Source organism: Monodon monoceros, unplaced genomic scaffold (genome assembly GCF_005190385.1).
Source record: "Monodon monoceros isolate NGI ecotype Baffin Bay Population unplaced genomic scaffold, NGI_Narwhal_1 Super_Scaffold_21, whole genome shotgun sequence".
Taxonomy (NCBI): Eukaryota; Metazoa; Chordata; class Mammalia; order Artiodactyla; family Monodontidae; genus Monodon; species Monodon monoceros.
This window is the reverse complement of record NW_021703778.1, coordinates 30,606,207-30,630,603: the sequence shown is the minus strand read 5'-3', so window position 1 is coordinate 30,630,603 and position 24,397 is coordinate 30,606,207. Positions and strand designations below refer to the sequence as shown.

General features: G+C 37.5%; 1 protein-coding gene across 7 annotated transcripts in view; it reads right to left on the bottom strand.

Moving 5' to 3' along the window:
- Nucleotides 1–24,397, bottom strand: part of TJP1 (tight junction protein 1) — a 148,995-nt gene that overhangs the window by 88,122 nt on the left and 36,476 nt on the right. For 6 of the 7 annotated variants that reach the window (XM_029237823.1, XM_029237826.1, XM_029237821.1 and 3 more), the window contains exon 2: nt 1,816–1,872. In XM_029237823.1, coding sequence (XP_029093656.1) covers nt 1,816–1,863 — 48 coding nt within the window. In that variant the 5' untranslated portion in view covers nt 1,864–1,872. Of the gene's footprint in view, nt 1–1,815; nt 1,873–1,980; nt 2,043–24,397 lie in introns of those variants that run through there. The other variant, XM_029237822.1, reaches the window with a different exon arrangement.

Here is a 24,397-nt window from a genome sequence, read left to right as displayed (position 1 = left end):
GGAATTTACCCAAGAGAAATGAAAAGCTATGTTCATTCAAAAACCTGTACACTAGAGATTTATTCACAATCACCAAAAACTGGAAACCACCCCAGGGTACCAAGACTGGAGAATGAATAAGCAAATTATTCTACATTCATACAATGGAATACTATTCAGCAATAAGAACTACTGATATAAGTACATCACGGAGAAATCTCAAGTGCATTAGGCTAAGTGTAAGAAACCAGTCTCAAAAGGCTATGTATTGTATGAGTTCACCTACATGAGAGAAAAAGCAGGCATATAGGAACAGAAAACACATCAGTGGTTACTCAGTGCTCAGGGTAAGCGGACGGGGTTGACTACAAATGGCAGAAGGGAAAATTTCAGGGCGATGGAATTGTTCTATATTGTCTGTAGTGGTGGTTATATGACTTACATGACTAAATGCATTTGTCAAACTCAGAACTGTACACTAAGGATGAATCTTACTGTGTGTAAATTATACCAATAAAAATAATAAAGGTATTAAGAAAATAAATGTAATGTGGTAAAACACCAAATTATTCTATAAAAACCAGCCAATTAAACATTTATAAGGTATGATGGTATATGTTTAATCTGATTTAAATATGCTATCAGCACATTTCAAATAAATTCAAGCCATACCTTAGCTTTATAAATTAAAAGTTAAGGTTAGTATTATTAATGATTTCTTTCACCATTTAAGGAGACACAAAAAAGTCTTATCTGAAATCACTGTTTTTTAATAATTAATTTACCCACTGTCTATCATGTGTAGATTCAAAGATTCACGAGACAGTCAGGTGCAGGGTGGTTCAGGAACATGATTTTCCCCCTTTCCATTTTCCTAGTAATGGATATGGCTGGTAGAAATAGTAAGTGTAAAATATTTAAATATTCTCTGATCTCTTTCTGTACATTCTCTAAGGAGAAGGGTAATCAGTAGATTCAGCTCTCTTCAAAGGGAGGATAGGAGAGATTTATGGGAGGCACTACTTTATGTCAAGCATGAGGTGGCATAAGCCCCATTTTTAACACTGAAAACCAATGCTTTAAAGGCGGTTTGGTCACTTGCTCATTTCTAAAAGGAAGCAGGCAGCAGTAGGATTCAAATTCAGGGCAGTCTCATTTCAGACAAAGCTCTTTTTTTTTTTTAAGCTATTATTTATTTAATTCTTATTCCAGAATTTTTCATCTATTTCTAGTGCCATGTGGCATGCGGGATCTTAGTTTCCCAACCAGGGATCAAACCCACTTCCCCCTGCATTGGAAGCGCGGAGTCTTAACCACTGGATCACCAGGGAAGTCCAAAAAAGCTCTTAGTCTTACCCAGCTCACTGCGATTTGCTCTCTGCCCATCTGCAATTGCTTAAGCAAGCGCTTGGCTCTGCATGTTTCAAATCAAGGAGTATCTTTTAAGATTTTATTACTCACATGACCCTGTTCAATTTTAAACCCCAAGCCTACAATACATACATATTACTCAGAAAAGCTGAAACAGTTTACAATTTACACGAAAATACGGTGCCTTTTATCTGATCAAATTTTTAAAAATAAACCACTTAATTTCTTAAGTCATGATTAAAAACAGCAATATACAAATAACAACCAAAAGGATATATGAAAAAGTAATCATGTTCACTTTTGACCTTAATAAAGAATTTATTGCAACTCTAATTTTAAACAAAGGAATATAGAAAAGTTCTTCCCCTTTCTTCTGGCTTCCTGACATCTGGCTTTCCTCTATTGTTTTCAAAAGCTGCCAGTATCCTGACCTACACACAGATTATTTACTCCAACAGAACTCACCCTGTGAAGTGTCACCGTGTGTTGTTCCCATATAGCTGTTTCCTCCATTGCTGTGTTCTGATAAAGAAAAAGAAAAACAATAATTATCTTTTAAGAAAATGTCTAATAAAGTGAATGAGAACAGCTAGCAAACAATTTAGCACAGTAAAAAACCAAAATTCATACTTTCCATATTAGATACTCTAAAAAGAGCTTAATAATTATAGAAGGTTTTTTGCTTGCTTTTGTTTTTGTTGTAAGAGACAGGAAATTACACACAGGAACTTCCTTTGTTTTTAACTTAAATTTGGATAGATGCCACTCTATATTCATTTCATGCCAGCTGAAATCAGTGTTCAAGCTAATTCTGCAACTTTATACTTAACATCAGATAGAAATGAACAGAAGTTGGAATAGTATTTTAAAATATCTAACGAACAACACATAAAACATTTAAAAGTATTCCTTAACGTTGTGCAAAGGAAGGAAACGTCAAATACCTCTGAACTCAGTAATTATAAATACACGTATCACAGGAAAACAGATAAGATCATTTGATAGGTTTGGTCAATGGCTGCTTCAGTATCAGTTAAAACATTACTGCTCCACCTAGTTTCAATTTTACTACAGAATTATCTTCAAGCTTTGTTTATAACCCTGAAGAAAAAAAAAAGGCTTTTCTAACATACATATCATGCACACATGCCCATGCCACACACAAAAGAAACAAAAAGGAAAAACAAATAAACAATTCCAAACTCCCTGCCCCAAAGAACTGCCTTAAAATAAAAGTGATGCAAGCTCCAATAGAGGTGCTCAAATGTCAGTGTAGTTCAGGTTCTTCTCCTGTCAAGAACTTTTTACTAAAGAGAGAAATAAATCACTATCTAGGAGATAGACACTAAAGAATTCAAAGTAAATTTCTTATAAATTGGGTTAATTGCTCTTGGAGGCTTAAAGTAATTCAATCTCTTTTAATGTTACCATTTTCTGTAATTGGGGTTCCTGAACATATATAGCTACAATTTGTTTAAAGCCTTTTTCAGAGGTATCACAAGGTAAGGTAGAAGTGAGAATGCTGAGCACGATGCTTCCAGGACATCACTTGTCAACCCAGCCTTATCAATGTCTATTCCACAAATAAGGTTTGTTTTCTACTGCACTGCTGTCACTACCATCATGAGAACATGTCCACCAAGGGGCCCTGGGCCCATTTCTCCTTTCCCACAGCAACTTTAATCGAACATTAATGCCACTTTAGAAAAGGAATCCCTATAAAGAAAGCCTGCTTCCCTAAATACAAAGCAACTAGATTAACTTTCCTGCCAGATGAATAAGAGAGGGAGAGAAAGGATCCCTCTGTTCACTCCCATAGATAAGAACTGTCAACCAGCGTTTTGTTTCAATCTTTCAGTCAAGTGCAGCAAAACCTCCTTTTAATGAGACCTCTGCTGGAAACAAAGCTGTTTTGTTTTTTAAAAAAATTGACCAGCATTTATGTATTTTAAAATATACCTCCATCAATGTGACACAGTGATGATATGAGTAATTCTGCTAAACATCAAGAGTCCTACTAAAATATACAGGATAAAAATATCTGCAATTGCCAGTTTGTCCAATCTTAGCTGACTTATTAAAAATGAGAACTGCTTGCATGGCTTTAAGCTTGTCTTGCCTTGATCTACTTCTTAAACCAGGAGCACTGCTTCACTACCCTTTTAATTCCTTTCCTATCAGTGCAAACTGAAAGTGATCTGATAACCAGAGAGGACCTCCATAACATATTCTTTGGAATGAAAATTTATCATCCTCCATATGGTTTTAATGGCCAATTTACCATTTAGTAAAAGAATATGAATCAAAATGAGGAAATTCATTTAATGTGAAGGGAGGAAAAGCAGATTATGAAATAGCTTGTATATTGTTATCCTTTGTTTAAACGTGAATATGAAAAGAAAGGCTAAAAGGATATACAAAATGTTAACACAAATCATCCTCAAAGTGAAGGGATTATGGGTAATATTTTTTCATTAGGTTTTTTTTTTGCTTTCCTTTCTCCATTCCCAGTCAGAATAAACTGCCAAAATATTTTAAGCCACATTCATCAAATCCCACTTGAAACTTCAAATATCTATTTTTAACTTTGCTTTTAGGAAAAATCAAGTAATATTTAAGATTCTTTTATGTTTTATTGTTAATTATAAAAAAGTATCCTGTTAGTAAGGGATTTACAGAATAAGGTCTTAATGTACAAGCTTCTAGGAGTACAATAAGAGAAATTTAGATTATTTTGTTTATATAAAGGGAAAAATAAAAATACTAAAACAATTGTTCTCAGCATTCCAATCAAAATTAATGTTTCTTCAGAAAAGTACACAACTCAACCAACTCAATGGCTTCCCCAAAATGGGTAATACAATAGCTCCCTTCTCTATTAAAGCCAAACGCAGCCTTATTAGCTTGATTTATCAGAAGGGAGACCAATGTGCAAGAAAGAAGCCGAGAGAATGAAACATCAAAAAGGGTGGTCAGTTAGGCTCTTAACCTGTGCTCTAAAGCAACTGAATCCATAATATAAATAAGTTGTTATGCTTTGATGATCCTAATCACTTAAAACACACACACAGAGAAAAAAGTGTTACTAGTTTAAACCATGGACCATTCCATCTCTCTCCACTCTCAGGCCTTTGGTTTCCTTCAGTGGCAAAAGCAGCAAAATTCTATCCATGGCTGTTTATATAACTAGGCAGACTTTATGAGGAGTTCTGAAGGAACTGAGAATACAAATACAGTAAAATATAATAGTAGAATCTTACTTGACGGGATTCAAGTACCCACTGTAATTCTTTCAACTTTGCTATGTCTGAAAGTGAACATAAAATGTTGGGAGGTGGTGAGAGGAGATTCTTATTAAATCACTCAGAAACTGAAGGCTAAAATGGATATAAAAAACTTTTAGTACTACTAAATGTGATACTTTCGAAATTTTGATACTTGAGATTTTAATGCTAAAATTCTGATACTCTAGAAAAAGGAGAAAGGGGATTTCCTTTGATAGAATACCTAAAAAAACAAGTGGCCTCTGGGGTGGCGAAAGAGAACTTGGGGCAGGGAGGTAGGGAATCTTACATTTTCACTGTGAGCCCTTTTGTAATGTTCTATTATGTTCATCTACTACTTACTCAAATAATTTTTGAAACATCATCCTTATTGTAAAATTGCTTACTTGTCATTTTTCTTACTGGTAGAAAAAAGCAGAATGTATAACTGGCAGAAGGATTTTCTGGTAAATGAATAGTCTCATTCCCAAAACATTTAGGCTTGTGGGGAGACCGCAAGTAAAAAAGTGTCACTCCTCTAAGAATGATTACAGCACTATCATTCCCTCTAACTATGAAAGATGCTGTTAAACCGAAAATGAACTAAGCCAGAAATATCAAGATCACAGCCCAAATCTGCCATTAACTAGGTAAGTAACCTTAGTGTTCCTCATTTAGGGAATGGTATGACATTATCTCAAGTAAAAAGTCCTGTCCAGCTCCAAAATTCTATTAGACTGTAATTTCAATTCCAAACAGGCTGCAAATTCAATAATTAGTGAAGCACTGTAGGCATCCAGAGGAACTGTAGTCGTGGCCACTGGACTCTGAGTTCTACATACACTTCTAAGTCAGTGTCAACTGACCAGAATCACAATTTCTGAAAAAGCAAAAAGCTGCATTTCAGAGAGTGCCAAGAGTTTGTTTGGTTTCTTTGTTCTAAGCTCCAGCTGGCAAAGACACTACTCAGATCACCAACTCTGAAGGGCTTCCTGCCAAAACTTAAGATCCTAATTCTAGGCAGTTTCACTGTCCTTTAGGGCTGATTACAGATCAAGTGGGGAAAAGACAGGAGAACACAAGAACGGACAAGAAGGGATGAACCTATAACTGGGAGAAGACCAAATCCAAGACGGAATAAAGCCAGTGTTCTCCAAATGAAGGAAAATCTTAACTCCTCAATATTCACTGGGTATATAGCCAGTTAAAATTTACCATCCTTATGGCTGCAATTTTAAAAACAATCCATTCATTTATTCAATCCAGACATTTATGCTAAGTGTTGCAGAGGTCAAAAATAGGTCCTTCTTCCTCCTTAAGGACTCAAGGAGAGGCTTATAACACTAGATAAATGTGTATACAAGGTGCCACGGGGGATGGAGAAGACGCTGCTCGCTGAGAAGATGGGAGACTGAGTCTCCGAGAAAGAAACATCTGAGTTCAAGCTTGAAGGATGATCAGGAAAGAAAGTGGGGAAAGATGTTTCCAGAGAAGAAACGGTATCAGCAAGGCTGTTGATGCTGCACATAAAGCTGGCTTTGATGTGGCTGAACAGTAACCATCTGTGGAATAGGGAAAGGGTAAAATAAAAAGAGAAGCTGCAGAAGTACATCCCAACAGGCCTTGTAACAAATGTAACACTAAGGACTGTAAACTCAATGGGAAGACACTAAGGAACTTTAGGCTGTCATATTCCATAGTCAGGACTCATTCTGATGGCTGTGATGTGGAAGAGGGAGTTGAGGCAGGGAGACCAGTTAGACAGTGGAAATAAAGAGGGGGGAGGAGCTAAAGATGGCTGTTACAGGTTCTGAATTGAGCAGCTGCGTGAAAAAGCCAGCAGAAAAAGAGATTACAAATTCAGTTTTAGTCACCTTTAATTTAAGGTGCCTGTGGAAATACTGAAGCAGAGATATAGGCAGTAGGCAGGTGGATATAGGAGATCTGGCACAGATAAGGATCTAGGAGTAATCAACAAAGTAGTATTGAATCCAAGAGAAAAGATCCAATTACCAAAGGACTAAGATGACCCTGTGCACCACAAATATTCTGAGGGGAAAAAAGGAAGAACCTAAGGAACTGAAAAGGCACAGCCAGTGAGGAACTAATACAAAAATGTCATTTATTGTCCAGAGAATACACCAAAACAAAATATAAAAATGGAAGATACCATAAAAGAATAAAATTTTCATGTTTTTTAAATTGTTGGACCCTTACATATCAAATATATACTTTAAATAGTTTATTCAGTACTATCTCTTAAATAAAGCACACTGAGCACTCCTTCCTGATGACGTGTGGTCCCCCACTAGGAATATCAAGTAGCAAACACAGAGGTAACACTGGTGGCTCTGAGTTTTTCTTCTGTATGCAAAGCTGTTATGCTGAATTGTTTCTGAATTCTCCTGCCCTCCAAAGTGTTTTGTTTTTTTGCTTTCCATCCAAAATAGAAAGCAAGATTACCTACTGAGATAAGGTTGAGCCAGGAACTTAAGAAGTACAACCTACGTTTTAGTGAATAAAACAAATGACCCCTGCCCCTCTTTGACCTTTCAGTTAAGCATTTAATTTCAAATGTGATCACTGCTATGCAAATAAAGTACAAAGAAAGAGACTAGTGTATGTGCTAAAAGGCGGGGAAAATATACATTTGGATTGATCTGAAGGGCTGTCAAGTAAACTCTCAAAATGGAGATGTCCTGTCCAAGAGAGAATAAAAAAGATAAATCTGAAGTCAAATGAAGAGTGGTCTTGGAGACACTCAGGGAATTCAACAAATCTCACGAACAGGATAAGAACTCACTAAGCATAAGAACTAAAAATAATGATCAAAGTAACACTGCAGCAATTGTGGGATGACAGCCTCAACAGAAAGTAAGTAAATCGAGCATCTGACATCCCACTATTCTCAACACCAGTTAAATTTTCAAATACTTTATTGTGTGTTCACTCCTTGGCTGACAATTCAGGAGACAGATGATGAGATGGATAGGATTAGAAAATAGTAAGAGCTGGAAGAAAGACACAGGTGGGCCTAGAATTTTTTTGGTTGATCAAAGCTAGAGATTTGCTTAAGTAACTTCACAGATAAATTGCTATATTTGCCAATGTCCTAAGATCAAAGTGAAAGTGTTACCAAGCCCAAGCTCGCTCTGCTCGCCACATGACAGGCCAATGAATCGGAGACGAGGTGTTGAGGCAAAGGAATATTCGGAAAGCCGGCAGACCGAGAAGATGGCAGACTAGTGTCTCTGAAAAACCATCTTATCGGTGTCTGGATGCCAGTTTCTTTTATAGAATCAGAGAAGGAGAAGCAGTGAGGAAGTAAAGTAAAAGGGCCATCAGTCTTGCAAAACATCTCCTGGAATGATCAGCCCCATTGAGGGGATGTGTTAGTTTCTTTTTTCTTGCAGCCAACTGACAGGTGGGCAGAGTTCCCTGAGGCAGGCCATTATGTGTGATTATAATAACAAAGGCAACAAAAAGCAAAGGTTAAAGTCCAAGAAACAGATCCAACCTGGAGTCCGATTTAGCTCTTCCCTGTTACAAAAGAATATCAGCTTAAATAAGTTACCATTAAACCTTGAGAAATTCTCATCAGGGACAGTTACAGATACCCTCGAAAACTTAGTGCTTTCCAGTTATCAAAAATAAAACTTTTTAGGTTGACATTTTCTAATGGCTAAAGTGGATAAAAGACCTTTCAAATTTTTTTCAGGTAGAAAGGGGAAAGGAAATGGGGTAGCATAGATGAAGAAGTGATATTTCTGAGTGTATCTTTTTGTGTAGCAGTATTGTTCCATGATACATTATCCTCCATATATACAAAAGTCTTTCTCCAGGGGTGAGGGGAGAAATGGGTAAAAAATTTAAACTGTTTTACATGTATACTAGAAGTGAAGAAATAATAGATAATGAGAGCTGGGTTTCTATTGCTGGAGGAAAAAAACTATAAATAAGAAAAGGAGGGAGGCTAAACTGAACTCTATGATGTGAGATCGGAATCTGAGGTATCAGTATAAACCCATGGTTTTCAATATACATGCAGATAGATACAGAAATAAGAGTCTTGTAGATATGCATATGCCTACAGGATTCCTAGCTCTGTCTGCTGAGAGCCTAGAAGCAAGAAAGACTGCAATGAGCACAGCTAGCATGGAGATCTTAATTTCTAAATACTAGTCTTTAATAAAACAAACCAGAATTTCTCAGAGAAGGGGTTGGTTGCAGGGCTGGGTCAGGGAAAATGCAGCATGAACCTGGAATATCATGTGGCACTAGAAATGAAGGTACTGCTCAAAAAATTATGGGGGTTTGTCAAGAGAACACCAGCTTGAAAGAGCTTCTAAAGGCCAAAGCTGGAATAATGTGAGCAACAAAATAATAACATTAGACTTTAACCCACAGAATAATAACGCTTGAGTCCATACTGATGTAATCAAACAAATAAATGGGAAAGGGACAGCTCTTCATTAGAGTGGAATTTCAATTAAATGTGAAAGGAAAAGGGAAAACAGAATTACCATCAGCCAAACTCCAGAAACTGTTGCAGATAAAGATCCACCCACAGATGATAAAACTAGTGGGTGAATGTTTGAGGACTAACAGTTAAATTAAGCACAGCCCCAAATTATCTCCTCCAAAATATTTATAAATTACAGAAACAGTAACTTTACAGTGGAGAAATACCATCTTAACCAAGGTAAAAACATTACCAACAATAAGACAGATCAATATCATGAACCCCTTGAGATGATGAACAACATGGTTTTTATAGTATTCTTGCCAAAAATGCACGACCTCATTCCAATGATGAAAAAACATCAGACAAACCAAGTTGAAGGGCATTCTAAAAAATAACCAATCCTCTTCAAAAAGTCATAAAAGACAATGGGAAAACTGAGGATCTGTTACAGAGTCAGACACCAAAAAGAAGTAACAACTAAATGCAAAGTGGAATCCTGGAAGAGAAAAAGGAAGAACTAGCAAAATTCAAATGTGGTGGGTAATTTAGTTATTATTGGATCATTGTTCATTTCTTATCCTTGATAACTGTTCTACAGTTACAGTTATGTAAAACGTAAGGGGAGTGGAATGAAAGATATAAGAGAACTCTAATATTTTTGCAACTTTTCTCTAACATTAACTCAAAATTTAAAAGTTTTTCCATAAACAAAACAAAAAGACAACTTACAGACTAAGAGAAAGTATTTGCAAATGATGTAACCGATAAGGGCTTAATTTCTAAAATACACAGCTCATAAACCTCAGTATCAAAAAAACAACCCAATCAAAAAATGGGCAGAAGACCTAAATAGATCTCTCTCCAAGGAGGACATACAGATAGCCAAGAGGCACACGAAAGGATGCTCAACATCACTAATTATTAGAGAAATGCAAATCGAAACTACAATGAGGTATCACCTCAAGAACCTGTCAAATGGCTATCATCAGAAAGTCTACAAATAATAAATGCTGGAGAGGGAGTGGAGAAAAGGAACTCCTGTATGTTGTTGGTGGGAATGAAAACTGGTGCAGCCACTATGGAAAACAGTATGGAGGTTCTTTAAAAAACTAAAAATAGAGCTACCATATGATCCTGCAATCCCATTCCTGGGTATATATCCAGGGATTAACAGATATATACCACTATATATAAAATAGGTAAACAACAAGGATTTATTGTATAGTACAGGGAACTATATTCAATAGCTTATAATAACCTATAATGGAAAAGAATCTGAAGCTGTACACTTGGAACACGATCCTGTAAATCACTACAGTTAAAATAAAAATAAATAAATATTCACAGAGCAAAACAAAAAAGGAATGGTAATGACAAGATTAATAAAGAGCTGAAAATTGCTAGGTACAAAAGAATGCCATCTTGACCACATTCGCCTTGGGCAGTAGAACATCTAAGTCATATTCTGAACTATCATATATGAGCAAATTCATCAAATTCTTATCAAAATCAAGAACATTCTTTCTTTAGCTGCTAAAGTGAAGAATATAATTAACCTATTAAAGGAACCTGAATGGGTAGTTAACACGTCTGGTTTTGGAGTTTCTTTGGTTATTCCTCCTCCTCACTAAATCACTATCTGATTTTCAAAAAAAAAGAAAAAAAACTAAAAAGTTTTAGGAAGTCTTTTCAATTTCTAAATAATAAAATATATGAAAAACCATGATACTTCTCTAACAAAGCACTCAATGGAAAACAGCAAATCTGGACACTCAACAGGCCACATTTCTTTAAAACCAGCCTCCTTACTTCACCTCAACCCTAAAACTATTTTAAACAAATCACAAAATGTCTAAGGTAAAGTAACAAGCTGTGTTTCAACTGCTAAGCCCCACTTGGGCACACTCCACCAGGCAGCTCCCTGGTTCCCAGACCAGGCACCTTGAGGCTGAAAACCTCACTATTACGGTGGCAGTTGCGATAGATCAAGGTTCGGTAAGAAGTAAATATACCAGTCCGAATGCAAGCTGTTTGGTTATTAAAACTTAGTACTTCTTCCATACAAACAAAGAAGCAGTATCACTTATTTTCATGTAAATCTGGGCTTTTAAAGTTAACTTGCTAATATCTATCTAATGAATCTAGTATTCACAGCCAGAAAATCAATAAAGACAAAGCACCTAATAGAAAAGATGGGCTGAGGGCTTGAGGAAGCCCTTCAAACAAGAGGACAGTAAACACGTGGGAAAGTGCACAACTTCCTTAATCAACAGGGCAATACAAATTAAAAACACAATTAAAGGCTACTACACAACCATACAATAAGCTAAAAGAAAATAATAATGAACACTCTAATCAAAACGCACCACTAGTGGACTTCCCTGGTGGCGCAGTGGTTAAGAATCCACCTGCCAATGTAGGGGACACGGGTTCGAGCCCTGGTTCGGGAAGATGCCACGGAGCAACTAAGCCCATGCGCCACAACTACTGAGCCCAAGTGCCACAACTACTGAAGCCTGCGCGCCCATAGCCCGTGCTCCGCAACAAAGAGAAGCCACCTCAATGAGAAGCCACCTCAATGAGAAGCCCATGCACCGAAACGAAGAGTAGCCCCCACTCGCTGCAACTAGAGAAAGCCCACACGTAGCAACAAAGATCCGACGGGGCCATAAATAAATAAATAAATAAATTTATAAAAAGAAAAAAAAACTCACCACTAGTAGGAGTGTAAATTGGTATCACTGCTTTGGAAAGCTGGGTAAAATAAGCATACTGTATGATCAATCAACAGAAATGTAACATATATTTACAAGAATGGTCACAAAAGCACTATTCTTTTTTTTTTGGCAGTACGCAGGCCTCTCACCTCTGTGGCCTCTCCCGTTGCGGAGCACGGGTTCCGGACGTGCAGGCTCAGCAGCCATGGCTCACGGGCCCAGCCGCTCCGCGGCATGTGGGATCTTCCCGGACTGGGGCATGAACCCGTGTCCCCTGCATCGGCAGACGGACTCTCAACCACTGCGCCACCAGGGAAGCCCAAAAGCACTATTCTTAATAGCCAAAAACCAAAAACAATCTAGATGTCCACCAATCATAAAAGTGAAAACAATGCAACATTCACTCAATGGAAAATTACAGAGCCATGAAATGAATAAACTCTAACTACACAAATCAATATGGATGAACACTGATCAGTGTTGAACAAAAGAAGCCAGACATAAGAATATGTGTCCCTTTAAGTTTAGTAACAGGTAAAACTGAAAAAAACACTGCAAAAGAAAAACTACTAGGGGGGAACTAGCCCTATCAAGTATGGCCTCTTAATTAAGACATACTATAAGGCATCTACAATTAAAAATGTGATACTGGGGCACGAGCAAATAGACCAGTGGAATAAAATGGGAAAATTCATAAACAGACCTTCAAATCACTGGAAAAATCAGTGTATGAGAAAGGTAACATCTCAAATTACTAAGGTAAAGATGCACTTTTTAATAAATGCGGCTAGAACATCTGGGGCTGTCATTTGGAAAAAACATATATTAGATCTATATCTCACCACACAGAAGAATAAACTCGAATGAATTTAGGAATCTAAATGTAAAAAACAAAACCATACGAGTACTAGAGAAAACCTGGGTGAATTCCTCTTTAATGCTGGTGTAGGGAAAGACTTTCTAAGCATAACTCAAAGTCTAACGGAAATGAAACAAAGTACGTAAAAAATTTTAAATGTCTGCTTGACCAAAAAAAGAAACACAAATACAAAACACCATAAACAAAGTCTTAAGAAAAGTGCAAGATACACCATGAGAGCCAATATCTCTAAAACATAAAGAAATCAAAAACTGCAGAAAAAATTCAGCAGAAAAATGGGGAAAAAATACATCACAAAAAGGATATTAAGATTTGAAAAAATGTTCAAACTCAGTCATAATTAGAGAAATGCAAATTAAAATAACACCAAGGTGCCATTTCTCACCTGCCAAAGCAGTCTGAGGGCAAGACTGTGAGGCTATATTCACTCACAAATATTTCCAGGGGAAATGCAAATTCATCCTGCCTTTCTGGAGGTATATCTGGCAATACTGGGGCTTCCCTGGTGGTGCAGTGGTTGAGAGTCCGTCTGCCGATGCAGGGGACACGGGTTCGTGCCCCGGTCCAGGAAGATCCCACATGCCACGGAGTGGCTGGGCCCGTGAGCCATGGCTGCTGAGCCTACACGTCTGGAGCCTGTGCTCCGCAACGGGAGAGGCCACAACAGTGAGAGGCCCGTGAACCACAAAAAAAAAAAAGTAAATCTGGCAATACCTAACAAAACTGAATGTGTACCTAACCTTCTGACCCAGAGATCCCACTCTTAGGAAATCTGTCCTGAAGATAAACCTCCAACAATGTGACTATACATGTGTACCAGGTATTCATGGTAGCAACGTTTGTAACTACAAACGTTGGGAACAACCTGTATGACCAAACTTGGGAGAGCGGATGAATAAATTACAGCACATCACAGAGCAGAGTACTATGCAGCCATGAAAAATGGAAGATCTCTATGAACCAACATGGAGCAATTTCAAAGACAGACCTTTAAAAGAATAAAGCAAAGTGCACAAATATCAATAGTATTCCATCCTTCATGAAGGAAAGAAGGGAATATAAGATTATATACATGTATCTGCTCATTTGTGCAAAAGAAACATAGAAATGATAAACCAGAAACTAAAGAAAATGCTTACAGAGTAAGTAGGAAAGGGGTGGAAGGGAGAGGGTGGTAGGACTGAGGAAGGAATGGTATTTCTTTGCAACACTGAACTACAGTAATGTATCACATACCCCAAAATAACAAATAAATAATTAAAATTAACCAGGATGAGGTGGTGGGAACCAAAATGGAATACAAACAGTAACAGATAAACCTATCTATTACAAATGAATACCACAAGCGAAGAGGATGGGTAGAAAAACACTCAGCTAAGTAACTGTGGAAAACACTATTCTGACTGGATACTGTAATGTTGAAGACACAAAGAACTGTACACAAACACTGTGCTCGAGTTAAGTCAATCTGTTTCTCAGAAGGATAGGATGGGTTAACAATCTGCTAACTACTGCACAGGTACATGAGGATTAAACAAATAACTGAATATACTGTAGACAATGAGCTGATTTCTCACTGTCAGAGAAAGAAGTTACAAGAAAGAGTGAAGGCTAGAATGAAGAGTGCTGGATAGGAATCACGGCGTCCATATAAACCCATGGTTTAAAACATACACATGTAGATAACTAGATACATGAGGAAGAAGAGGCAGCTCTTCCTTACAAAGGAATGTGGAAGAAATGAGAGAAATACAAGACCACTATTTTAGGGAAAAAACATCATAATAGCTGCTGCAGGCAAGATCAAAGAGTATAACCAGTGGGCAAAAGTTTGAAGAGAAACAATCTCAAAGTATCTTGCCCAAGATATTTATCAATTACAAAGGGAAAAACAGTAAGTACCTCACCAAATGTTCAAGGTTATCACACCAGTAATAAAACATAAGTATCACATACCCTTTCCTAATCTGATGCATAACCTCAATCCAATCATGAGACATCAGACAAACCCAAATGGAAACATTCTAAAAAATAACTGACCGGAGTTCACTGAAAGTGTCCAAGTCATAAAAGACAGGAGAAGACTGAGAAACCAGAAGGACTGTCACAGTTAAAATGATAATATATTGGATATATGCACAAATAAAATATTAAAATTATTTTCACCTGTTAAACTTTTTGATGTGGTTAACAAAATTTAAATCATGTATGTGGCTCATATGATATTTCTATTAGACAGAACTGCACTGGCTCTAATCACTAATTTTCAGGAAGTACAGAGGGCAAGAAAAACATTGTAACTATGACAGGGAAAATCCAGACCAAGAAATTGCATAGGACAAACAATTCTGTTCTTCACCAATAAAACTGCACCGTGGGTGGGGAGGCCAGGGCCAGGGCCAGAGCCAGATGGGAGAATCCTACAGTCTAAAAGACTTAGGAGACACACCAAACAATCACAATGGGAGGACTTTATTTGGATCCTGTTTTTTCTTAAATATATTGAAAACAGAAGTTGATACTTAAGATAATTAGAAACTACGTTGACTAAATGGTGGATTTTTTAATTTACAATTTGTTTTTAAAGTGTGATAATAGTAATATAGTTGTTTTTTTAAAAAAAGAGTTCTTATCTTTTAGAGATATATACTCAAATATTAGATGAAAAGACATGTCTGGTGTTTGCTTCAGAATAACGGGGGAGAAAGAATACAATGGGTAGAAGTATAGATGGAACAAGACTGGCCGTAAACTGACAACTGGACCTGTGAGGCTAGCATGGGGATTCATTACACGCCTTGTATACTTCTGTATGGGCTCGAACTTTTTCCACTTAAAAAAAAAGGAAGGCAATTGAGGGGACTACAAGTTAATTATTGAATCTAGAAAAGACCCAAACTAAGAATCCTACGACCAAGATGCCAGGCCATTATGCAAAGTTTCCGTGGGCTGGCTCCTCAGCAGCTGCCTCCCCTTCCAGGAAAGATAAGTGCAGCAGGTCCTGGAGATGCACTAGGACCTTCTGGGAGTTTCTTGGCTGAATGTAACCTCGGCTATTACCAGTAAGTGAGCAACAGAGTGAAAACAGTGCCTCTGGTCCAGGAGGGACGTCAGATTTTAATCAAGCAGCAGACAAATAAGTACAAGTTGTTGTACAGTGAAATACAGGTAAAGCACAGGGAGCTTAAAGCAGAGTTCTGAACTGTTTTCTGGGCTCAGGACAAGGTTCTCGAGGTTTAGTATTGGGACATGGCTATCTGAGGAAGACAGGTCCTCAGAGCTCTGCCTGCTCTGGCTGAGGAACAAGGCGGGCAGGAAGCCCGGCTGCAGCCGCAGCAAAATGCGGGAAGGACCTGTGGGAAGGACCTGTGGGACCAGACTTGGCAGTTCAGGGAATTACAATCATCTTCACCAGCCTCAACACTAACTTGACCAGAGGCACAAAGGAAAAGCATCTCAAAGTGAAAGGACCAGTTCAGATGTATATACCAAGACTCTGAGAATAGCTACAAGGAAAATTCCTGGTGGTGAAGGTTCCAAGACTTGGGATGGTTTTCAGAAGAGGCTCCACAGCGACTCACTGACTTGCACAGTCCTGAGATGGTTAAGCAGATTACCTCCATCAACACTGAGCCAGGAGTCAGGGCTGAAGTCACCACTGCAAATGCTGAAATCAACTTTTAATAAGTTGATAAGCACTTGTCAAAAAAAAAAAAAAATTGGCACAGATGCTGGGTGAATGAGGGACAGAAGTGGGGAAGCTTTCCAGGTAGAGAAAACAGCATGTGCAAGAGCCCTAGCGTAGGAAAGCACTTTCCACATTAATTCTAACAATATTTGAGTTTATTATAAGCTAGACACTTTGTTAAGCTCTGCGATGACAGGACACACCAAGATGACCTTTGTTCTCATGGAGCTTACAGTCTAATGGCAGAAATGGATGATCAAAAAATGTCACAACTGAATACATTATCACAGGCTTAAATAAATACTACAAAGAAAAGAATGAGTGCCGTGAGAGGAACTCAAAGACAAACCTGGCAGGAAGTTCAGTACCCGCTAGGAACTAAAATGAGGACAGCACAGGTTGAGAACAGAGACCAAGACGGGGGAAAAGATGCAAGGTGAGGCTAGAGCAGTAGGGAGGGGTCAAATAATCCTGTAGCAGTTTACTGATCATATTATGGATTTTGGTCTTTTACTTCTGAAGTCAATTAAGAAGCCTAGGAGTTTTAGAATGAGCATGTGTACTGGGGCACAGGGAAAGAGGGGGTACTAATCAAACTTGAATTTTTAGAAGATCGTTTCAAAAAGACAGACTGTAAGGGACAAGAAGGGGTATGATACTACTTAGGAGGCTATTACAGGAGTACAAAGAGAAGAACAGAATGTGTGTATGTGTGTATATATCTGTTTTGGAGGGGGGGGTGTAAATGGTAGAAAGTACCCATGGAACGAGTGGAAAGATATGAGGTGCTCAGGAGTTAAGAACTGAACAGAATCTGCTAATCGGTCAGGTCATTCACCCTACCAGATATGTAGCCCAACTTAACCAGGTACACTGGAGTAGGAGTAGTCTTTAGTCTCTATTCCCTAATTCGTCAGACAAAAGAGTGCCTCTCTTACTTAATACTACTGTAATAAAATTTTCAAAAGTATCTCGGGAGCTCAAGGGCTTTCTCTGACACCACTACACATCTTGCTGGTCTGGGACTCAACTAACCCTTTGTCCAGTATCAAATAAATACATACATACCTAAATATGTAAAGTAAGTAAATGTTTTAAGAGTGCACATACACAGAAATACCATAATTCCTATACACCTCTTCCCTGATATTAAGGTGGGCTTCACTTAAAATGTTTTTATTAAAAGATACAGCCAACATAACAGCTCACCCTGTTCTGAGCACTGTGCTGAGTGTACAACCACCCTGAGACGGGTCCCTAAGCGTACTGTGATCATCTGAGCCGTACAGATGACAACACAGTATTAACTGGTAGACTCAAGATGCAGATTCCAGAGCCTAAACTCACGTAATAAAGTAACAAAGACTTAGGGTTATTCAATGATAAAACTTTTCAGTTCTTATATTGCTTGACCTCTCTCTGCGCAGGGTCTGGCCTACCAACAGGCAGGTCCCTCTCTGGAAACTATTCCCTTGCTGGCCTTTCTCTTGTGTCACTACACTCAGACCACATTCAAATGAAGAGCTTGTATTCATCAAAAGACCATTAAGAGAACTACCACATTGGAAAATATACCTACAATACATATAATCAACTAGCTTTTATCCAAAAAAAAAAAATACAAAGCAAATCAATAAGAAGATAATCCCAAAGAAAAACAGACAATAGACTCAAACAGGGCATAAACATGCAAAGTTGCTCAACTTCATCTAGTCAAAAAATGCAAATTAAAATCTCCAATGAGATTCACTAAAGACCAACCAGAAAGGGCTAAAAGTGTCTGCTAATACCAAGTATTGGTCAAAATGCAGAGCAACAGAAACCCTCATTCACTGATGATGACAAGTGTAACTTGGTATAATCTCTTTGCAGAAGACATCATCTACTGAAAGTGAAGACACACTAAACAATCCAGCAGCAATTCCGTCCCCAAATACATCTTAGAAAAAAACGTGCACATGTTCACCGAGATGAACAAGTGTTCATCTTAATAGTGGAAGCATTATTCTTAATAGCCCAAAGTAGTAAACAACCCAAATGCCCATCAATGGTAGAATAAATAAACTGTAGTACATTCACACAATAAAATACTAAACAGCAATGAAGATGAATGAATTCATGATGCAACAACACACGAATTTTAAAAACATAAAGTCAGAATAGTGGCTGTCTTGGGGAAAGAATGGTGCTGGCAGGAAGATCCTAACACATGGGTCTTACTGTCGGGACAGTGGCTCACTGGCAGGATAAGGTTATCAGGTAGAGGGCAATGAAGGAAGCTGAAGAGCTGCCAATATTCTACTCCTTGACCTGGGTGGTGTTTACATGGGTGTTCACTTTGTGATAATTCATTAATGTACATGTGCTTTCTGCTCTTTTACATAGATGTTACGTTTCACAATAAAAAGGTATAAAAAATGAAGTCAGCTCCCAACATGTAAGTCAAGGTAATTTACATAAAACCTGGATTTACAACCAGTTCTGGAAAAAAATGGGAAGATCCAGCCTGCTGTCTTCGCCACCAGCAACAATCAGCTGGGGCGGGGCAATCTTGGCCTCCTTCAGAGGAGCTCCTGCTCTCTGACCCCACAGCACCCTCTCTTCCTGCTCTCAGGAGTCACGACTCGCCTAACACCTAACACCATTCCATACTCGTCTCCTTGACACTCCTTACAGCACATGAACGTAAAAGCATGCGCATGTGTGAATTATAAAGCCTAGAAGCAAGTGTGTCATTAGCCAGAGCAGTAAATTTAACCTCAGATTCCTCACCTACGAAACAGAGGTCACAAGAGTACCTACCACAATTGTTAAGATCAGGTGAGACAATGCACATAAAACAGCTAGCTTAGTATCGCCACAGAATCAGCACTCAGTATTAGGAGGCTATTGTTTATTATTAATACACATTTCTCATATTTACAACTAGGATGTAAATCTGCTTGCCATGGCCTGAGTCTTCTGACTTTACAGGAAATACAGCATCAAAATATGGGTTGGTATATGTTTAATTAAATACTCCAACATGTATCACTGTTTAAAAAAGAAAAACAATAGGGACTTGCTGGTGGTGCAGCGGTTAAGAATCTGCCTGCCAATGCAGGGAACACGGGTTCGAGCCCTGGTCTGGGAAGATCCCACATGTCTCAGAGCAACTAAGCCCATGCACCACAACTACTAAGCCTGCGCTCTAGAGCCCACGAGCCACAACTACTGAAGCCCGTGCACCTAGAGCCCGTGCTCCACAACAAGAGAAGCCACCGCAATGAGAAGCCCGCACCACAATGAAGAGTAGCCCCCGCTCGCTGCAACTCACGCAGCAACAAAGACCCAACACAGCCAAACATAAATAAATAAATTTATTTTAAAAGAAAAACAGTAAATAAATCTTCCAAAGTTCCTTTACATGACACCACTGGGAAAGATTTCTTACAATTATACTTTGAAAAGTACACTTGCGTTTACTTGTTTTTGCCGAACCACGAATTTCTCCCCATCAGGGCTTTCACTGGTCTGATCAGCGTCAGGTAAATAGATACCTATGAAAATACACTTTAAGATAATGGATTTTAAGACCTCAGTCATAAAAAGCCCTCAAAATTAAAAATGACTTTTCAAGGTAAACATCATATGAACACCAAAAGCAGCTCCCTATTTTTCACATAGTTGTTAGTGTCCCAACGCCTAGCCAATACACTTATCTAATTCTTGCCCCTCAGACAAGTATACATTTTCCCCCCAAAACCCACAAAAGTCTAATTCAAACTACTTTTTCCAGAAGCCAATCTGACAGTAAGCCCTCCTAAAATGGAAGACTACGTATTTCACCCACGAATATAATGACAGCTAATGAACTAGTCACCCACAATGTCCATCGTCTCACAGACACAACACTGAGCAAGAGAAGCCATATACAAGAGTCCACACCAGAAGATCCTGTTTGTGTAAAGTTCACAGGCAAAACCAGTGTTTACGGAATGCGCAAGTGGTAAAATTACACAGAAAAACTAGAAAATAAGTAATATAGAAGACAAGATACTTATAATCTTTGGGGAAAGCAAGTTATGATCCAGAAATGGCCTGTTAGGGATTCTAGGTGCTCACCATCATTTTATTTACAGTATTTTATTTGTTGCTTTCTGCCCACACCATTAAAATGGTCCACAAGTACAGCATAGTGATATGTTCACTGCTCTATATCTAGCACCTAGAACAGTGCCTGGTTCATACTAGGCCAGCAGTGAGTATCTGTTAAATATAGAATACAGCTTCAAAAATCCAAATTGTTACATATTTAACAACTGGCTAGGCCCTAAGTATAATAGTAACAGCCAGCTTACTGTCCATTTTCCATGTCAGTATATTCAAGGAGTTATAAGTATGTAAATAAATTCTAATTACTTTATAATTCTTAACCTTCTTCTCTATGTAGATGTTTACCAAATGCGTGAATGTATCCAGATTCAACTGAAACGTTTTTTTTTTTAATTAACAAGGGAAAATGCAGAAACTCATGTGTTACAGTAAGCCCAGGCTCTAGATGGGATTCTACCACCTTCCCCAACGAAAAAAGCACAGCAGAGTGCTATGCTCTTATAAGATGACCTGAAGTGTGCTCATATTTAAGAATAAAAACTCAAATTCTTTGGATCTTAAAAATGAATTACACATTTCACAACAGATTACAATACAGGGCAGCTAAAACCTATAAGCCTTTAGAGGACAGGGATCCAAAACAAAGTGTGCTCAATAAATACTTGCTGAACTAACAAAAAGAATCTCATTACTGATAACCTCCTGAATTTTAGCATTATGTATTGAATTAAGAGATCATAAATTAGGTTCAATTCAGTTATCAAAAACTGTGTACAAACCCAAACAATTACTAGCAACAATTCGAAAGAGTGAAAATTCCAAAAATAACCAAGAAAAAAATGAACTCTCACTCTTTGGGAATGTACACTATTTTAAAAAAACAAAAAAAATACTTCAGCAAATCAAAAAAAAATTTTTTAATCAAGCCAGAAATATGCTAATCTTATGTTCCTAATTATCATCCCTGCAAAGTAATATTCATTCCAGTTTTCACCTCTCTTCTGGGCATGATAAACTAGAATGAGGTCACTCACCAATCAACTCACTTCCCAGCATTCTACCAGCATGAAAGAGTTAAGACTGTTCTAATATATACTGAAATGCACCTACAACACAAATTAAAACATACCTTTTGATCTATCCCAAAGTTAAGGGCTTTCTGAGATTCAGTATCAACACTACATATGTAACAGGGTATTTTGTGGTATGAATTTTGGAAACATTGGTTTCCTCATATTAAAACAGTACTCTGTGGGATAGCCGATCATTCAGAGTCCATTATTTTCACACATTTTTAGGATATAACATGAAATTCCCTACCCATGAACTCACCGCACACTTCTCATTATTAAGAATGTATCTGTTTAGGAAGGCACGGAAATCAAGCACCTGGCTAACCCATAAAGAAGCAACCTGAAGCCACTCTTCTCTGCAATAAATAAATTAGGAAGCACTCTAGGTCAGCAGTAGCAAAAGGCCTATTTTTATTGCTGGCTTATATTAGAAATACTATACTGAAACAGACCAATTTTAGATTAAATTCAAAACTTGGTAAACTGTTCTAACGTGTCTCTTTCTACAAGATTAAAAGTTAAGCTAAGGAGGTTTTTCAAGATTGTCTTTCAAAATTCAGAGATACAAAGCAAGTTCTAGTCAAATATTTCAGAAATATCATACTAGACATAAACTATCTTTTAATCTTATTTAACATTTGATCAAAAACTCTACGAATAAAAAATAACTCTGCTTGTCCCATGGCAGGTCTCCAGCCCTACCACGCTCCATCAGTGCTCGATCCTGAGTGCGTGGTTGGCACGGAGCCTGCAGTGAGCTGTGGCTGGGCGGCCAGGGACCAGTGGCACCACACGTGGATTTACAGCCGGACTCGTGGTCTTTCATTAGATTGAATTTTTATCATGTCAGAACTATGTCAATAAACAGGATTACACTTCCAATTTTGTCACCAAAATTATTGTTTTTAATGACACTTTCCTTAGCAGCTTAGTGATCTGTCTTGTTTATACTCAGTTTTATTCTTAGAACTGTACTGAGTTTACATTTGGTCTCTAAATAGAGAAAAGATTAAAGAGCAAGTAAAAGTCAAAGCCAGTACATTGTTACCAGGATTGGAAAAAAAAAAAAAAAAAAAGCAGTGAAACTACTGTAATCTTTCTCCTTCAAACCAAACAGGAAACAGTACTATATATACTACATTACAGCTCTCAAAGCCACAGATTGGTTTTAACCTCATTATTTGTTGGTGTGGATGGCTGACCTCCACTATCACTCACTAGTGGGTAAGCACTGTAGATATGAAAAGTACCCGTCTAATGGAGCTGTCCTAAAATGAACTTAAGAGTTATAAATGCAGTCAGGATTATCAACCAAGCACATAAATGACAGGTTTAACCACAAGCATCTACCATGTCAAACACACTAACATAAAAAATTAAGTCTTTGCCTTAAATACTATAAAAATATTTCTAGTGAAGAACATGTACAAATTTGGCAGGTAAAGAAAAATATTACTACAGTGAAGCCCAATAAACGTTGGCACACACAATTAGTGAATTCTCATAAAGCACAGTGAGTTTTTAATTTACCTTTAAAGCAGTATGAAGCAAATACCAATCATTAAGTACCAAAATTAAAACTATGTCATAACAGCCACTGAGGACACAATTCCTATCTATAAGGACTAATTTTGTAATTAGTTTTGTTCATTTAGCTTTATTCTACAGTTTTTAACTTTCAAATGTTCAGCTGTTAAGGAAAGTTCATTGTGCCTTATTTGATAACTATAAATCAATTCCTAAGAAGTGCTGTAAATAATTTCCATACTAAACTACATTATAATTTTAAAAATAATCAACCAGGCGAAAAAAATTCTGTTCCTGAGACAAAATGGAAACTTTTAAGCAGCAAAATCTAATAAGCATACAGTACAATGTTACATTTTATTGCTTCCTCTGAAGTGAAACAGCTTAAAAATCCAGAAGCCACTGTACTTGCTTCAGCCACTTTCTGTGATTCAACAAATGGAAATGTTCCCAATTATTCATATCATTTTCTTACATAACTAAACAATTCCTTGGTGAGACACAGAACCGCCCTCAAATTCCTGTTTTCAACTTTTGAATCATTTCATATCAGGTACACTAGTAATTCTGTTTGCAAATGCAGATGTATATCTGAACTTTTCCTTTATTACTTAAGTTAATATCATGCACTGAGAAGCCCTTTCCAATTTAAGTATATATTTTTTAAAAGCATCCTATACTTTCTTCTAGTATTTTATGATTTATCTTCTTTGCACTTTTTCAAACATTTCATTTGGATTTGGGGGGGGGGGGGCCCAAAAATTTTTTTTTTTTTTTTTTCCAGAGAGGATAACCAACAGTCCCAGCATTATTTATTGAATAATCCATCCTTTCTCCAGTAATCTTCCACGTTATTTTTATCATGCAGTCTCAATTCTCCCTCTTGCTGGCTAGGTGAATTTAGGTAAGTTACTTTATCTCTCTGTGTTTCAACCTCCTCATCCATAAACTGGGGAAAAAGAGTAGTGCTCACTTCATATCGATACTGAGAACTACATCAGTTAATTCATGTTAAGCACTTAGAACAATAGCTGACACACATTAAATGCTGACGATCATAATCACTAAAACCTCATAAACACACAGATGTTTCTGGACTCTGTGATCCCAATGTCTATTCCTGAGCTAAAAGACTGCCTCAAATTACTTTGAATTTATAACACATTAGGTTTTCTAATAAGGTATTCTTTTTCCAAAAATTTCATGGCTATCATCCATTTATTTTATCAGATAAACTTTCTCATCAGTATGTCAAGTTTTCTACAATACTGCACTGGAATTCTATTTGGAATTGTGTTAACATTTATACACCAACTCTAGGAAATTTGGTATATTCTAC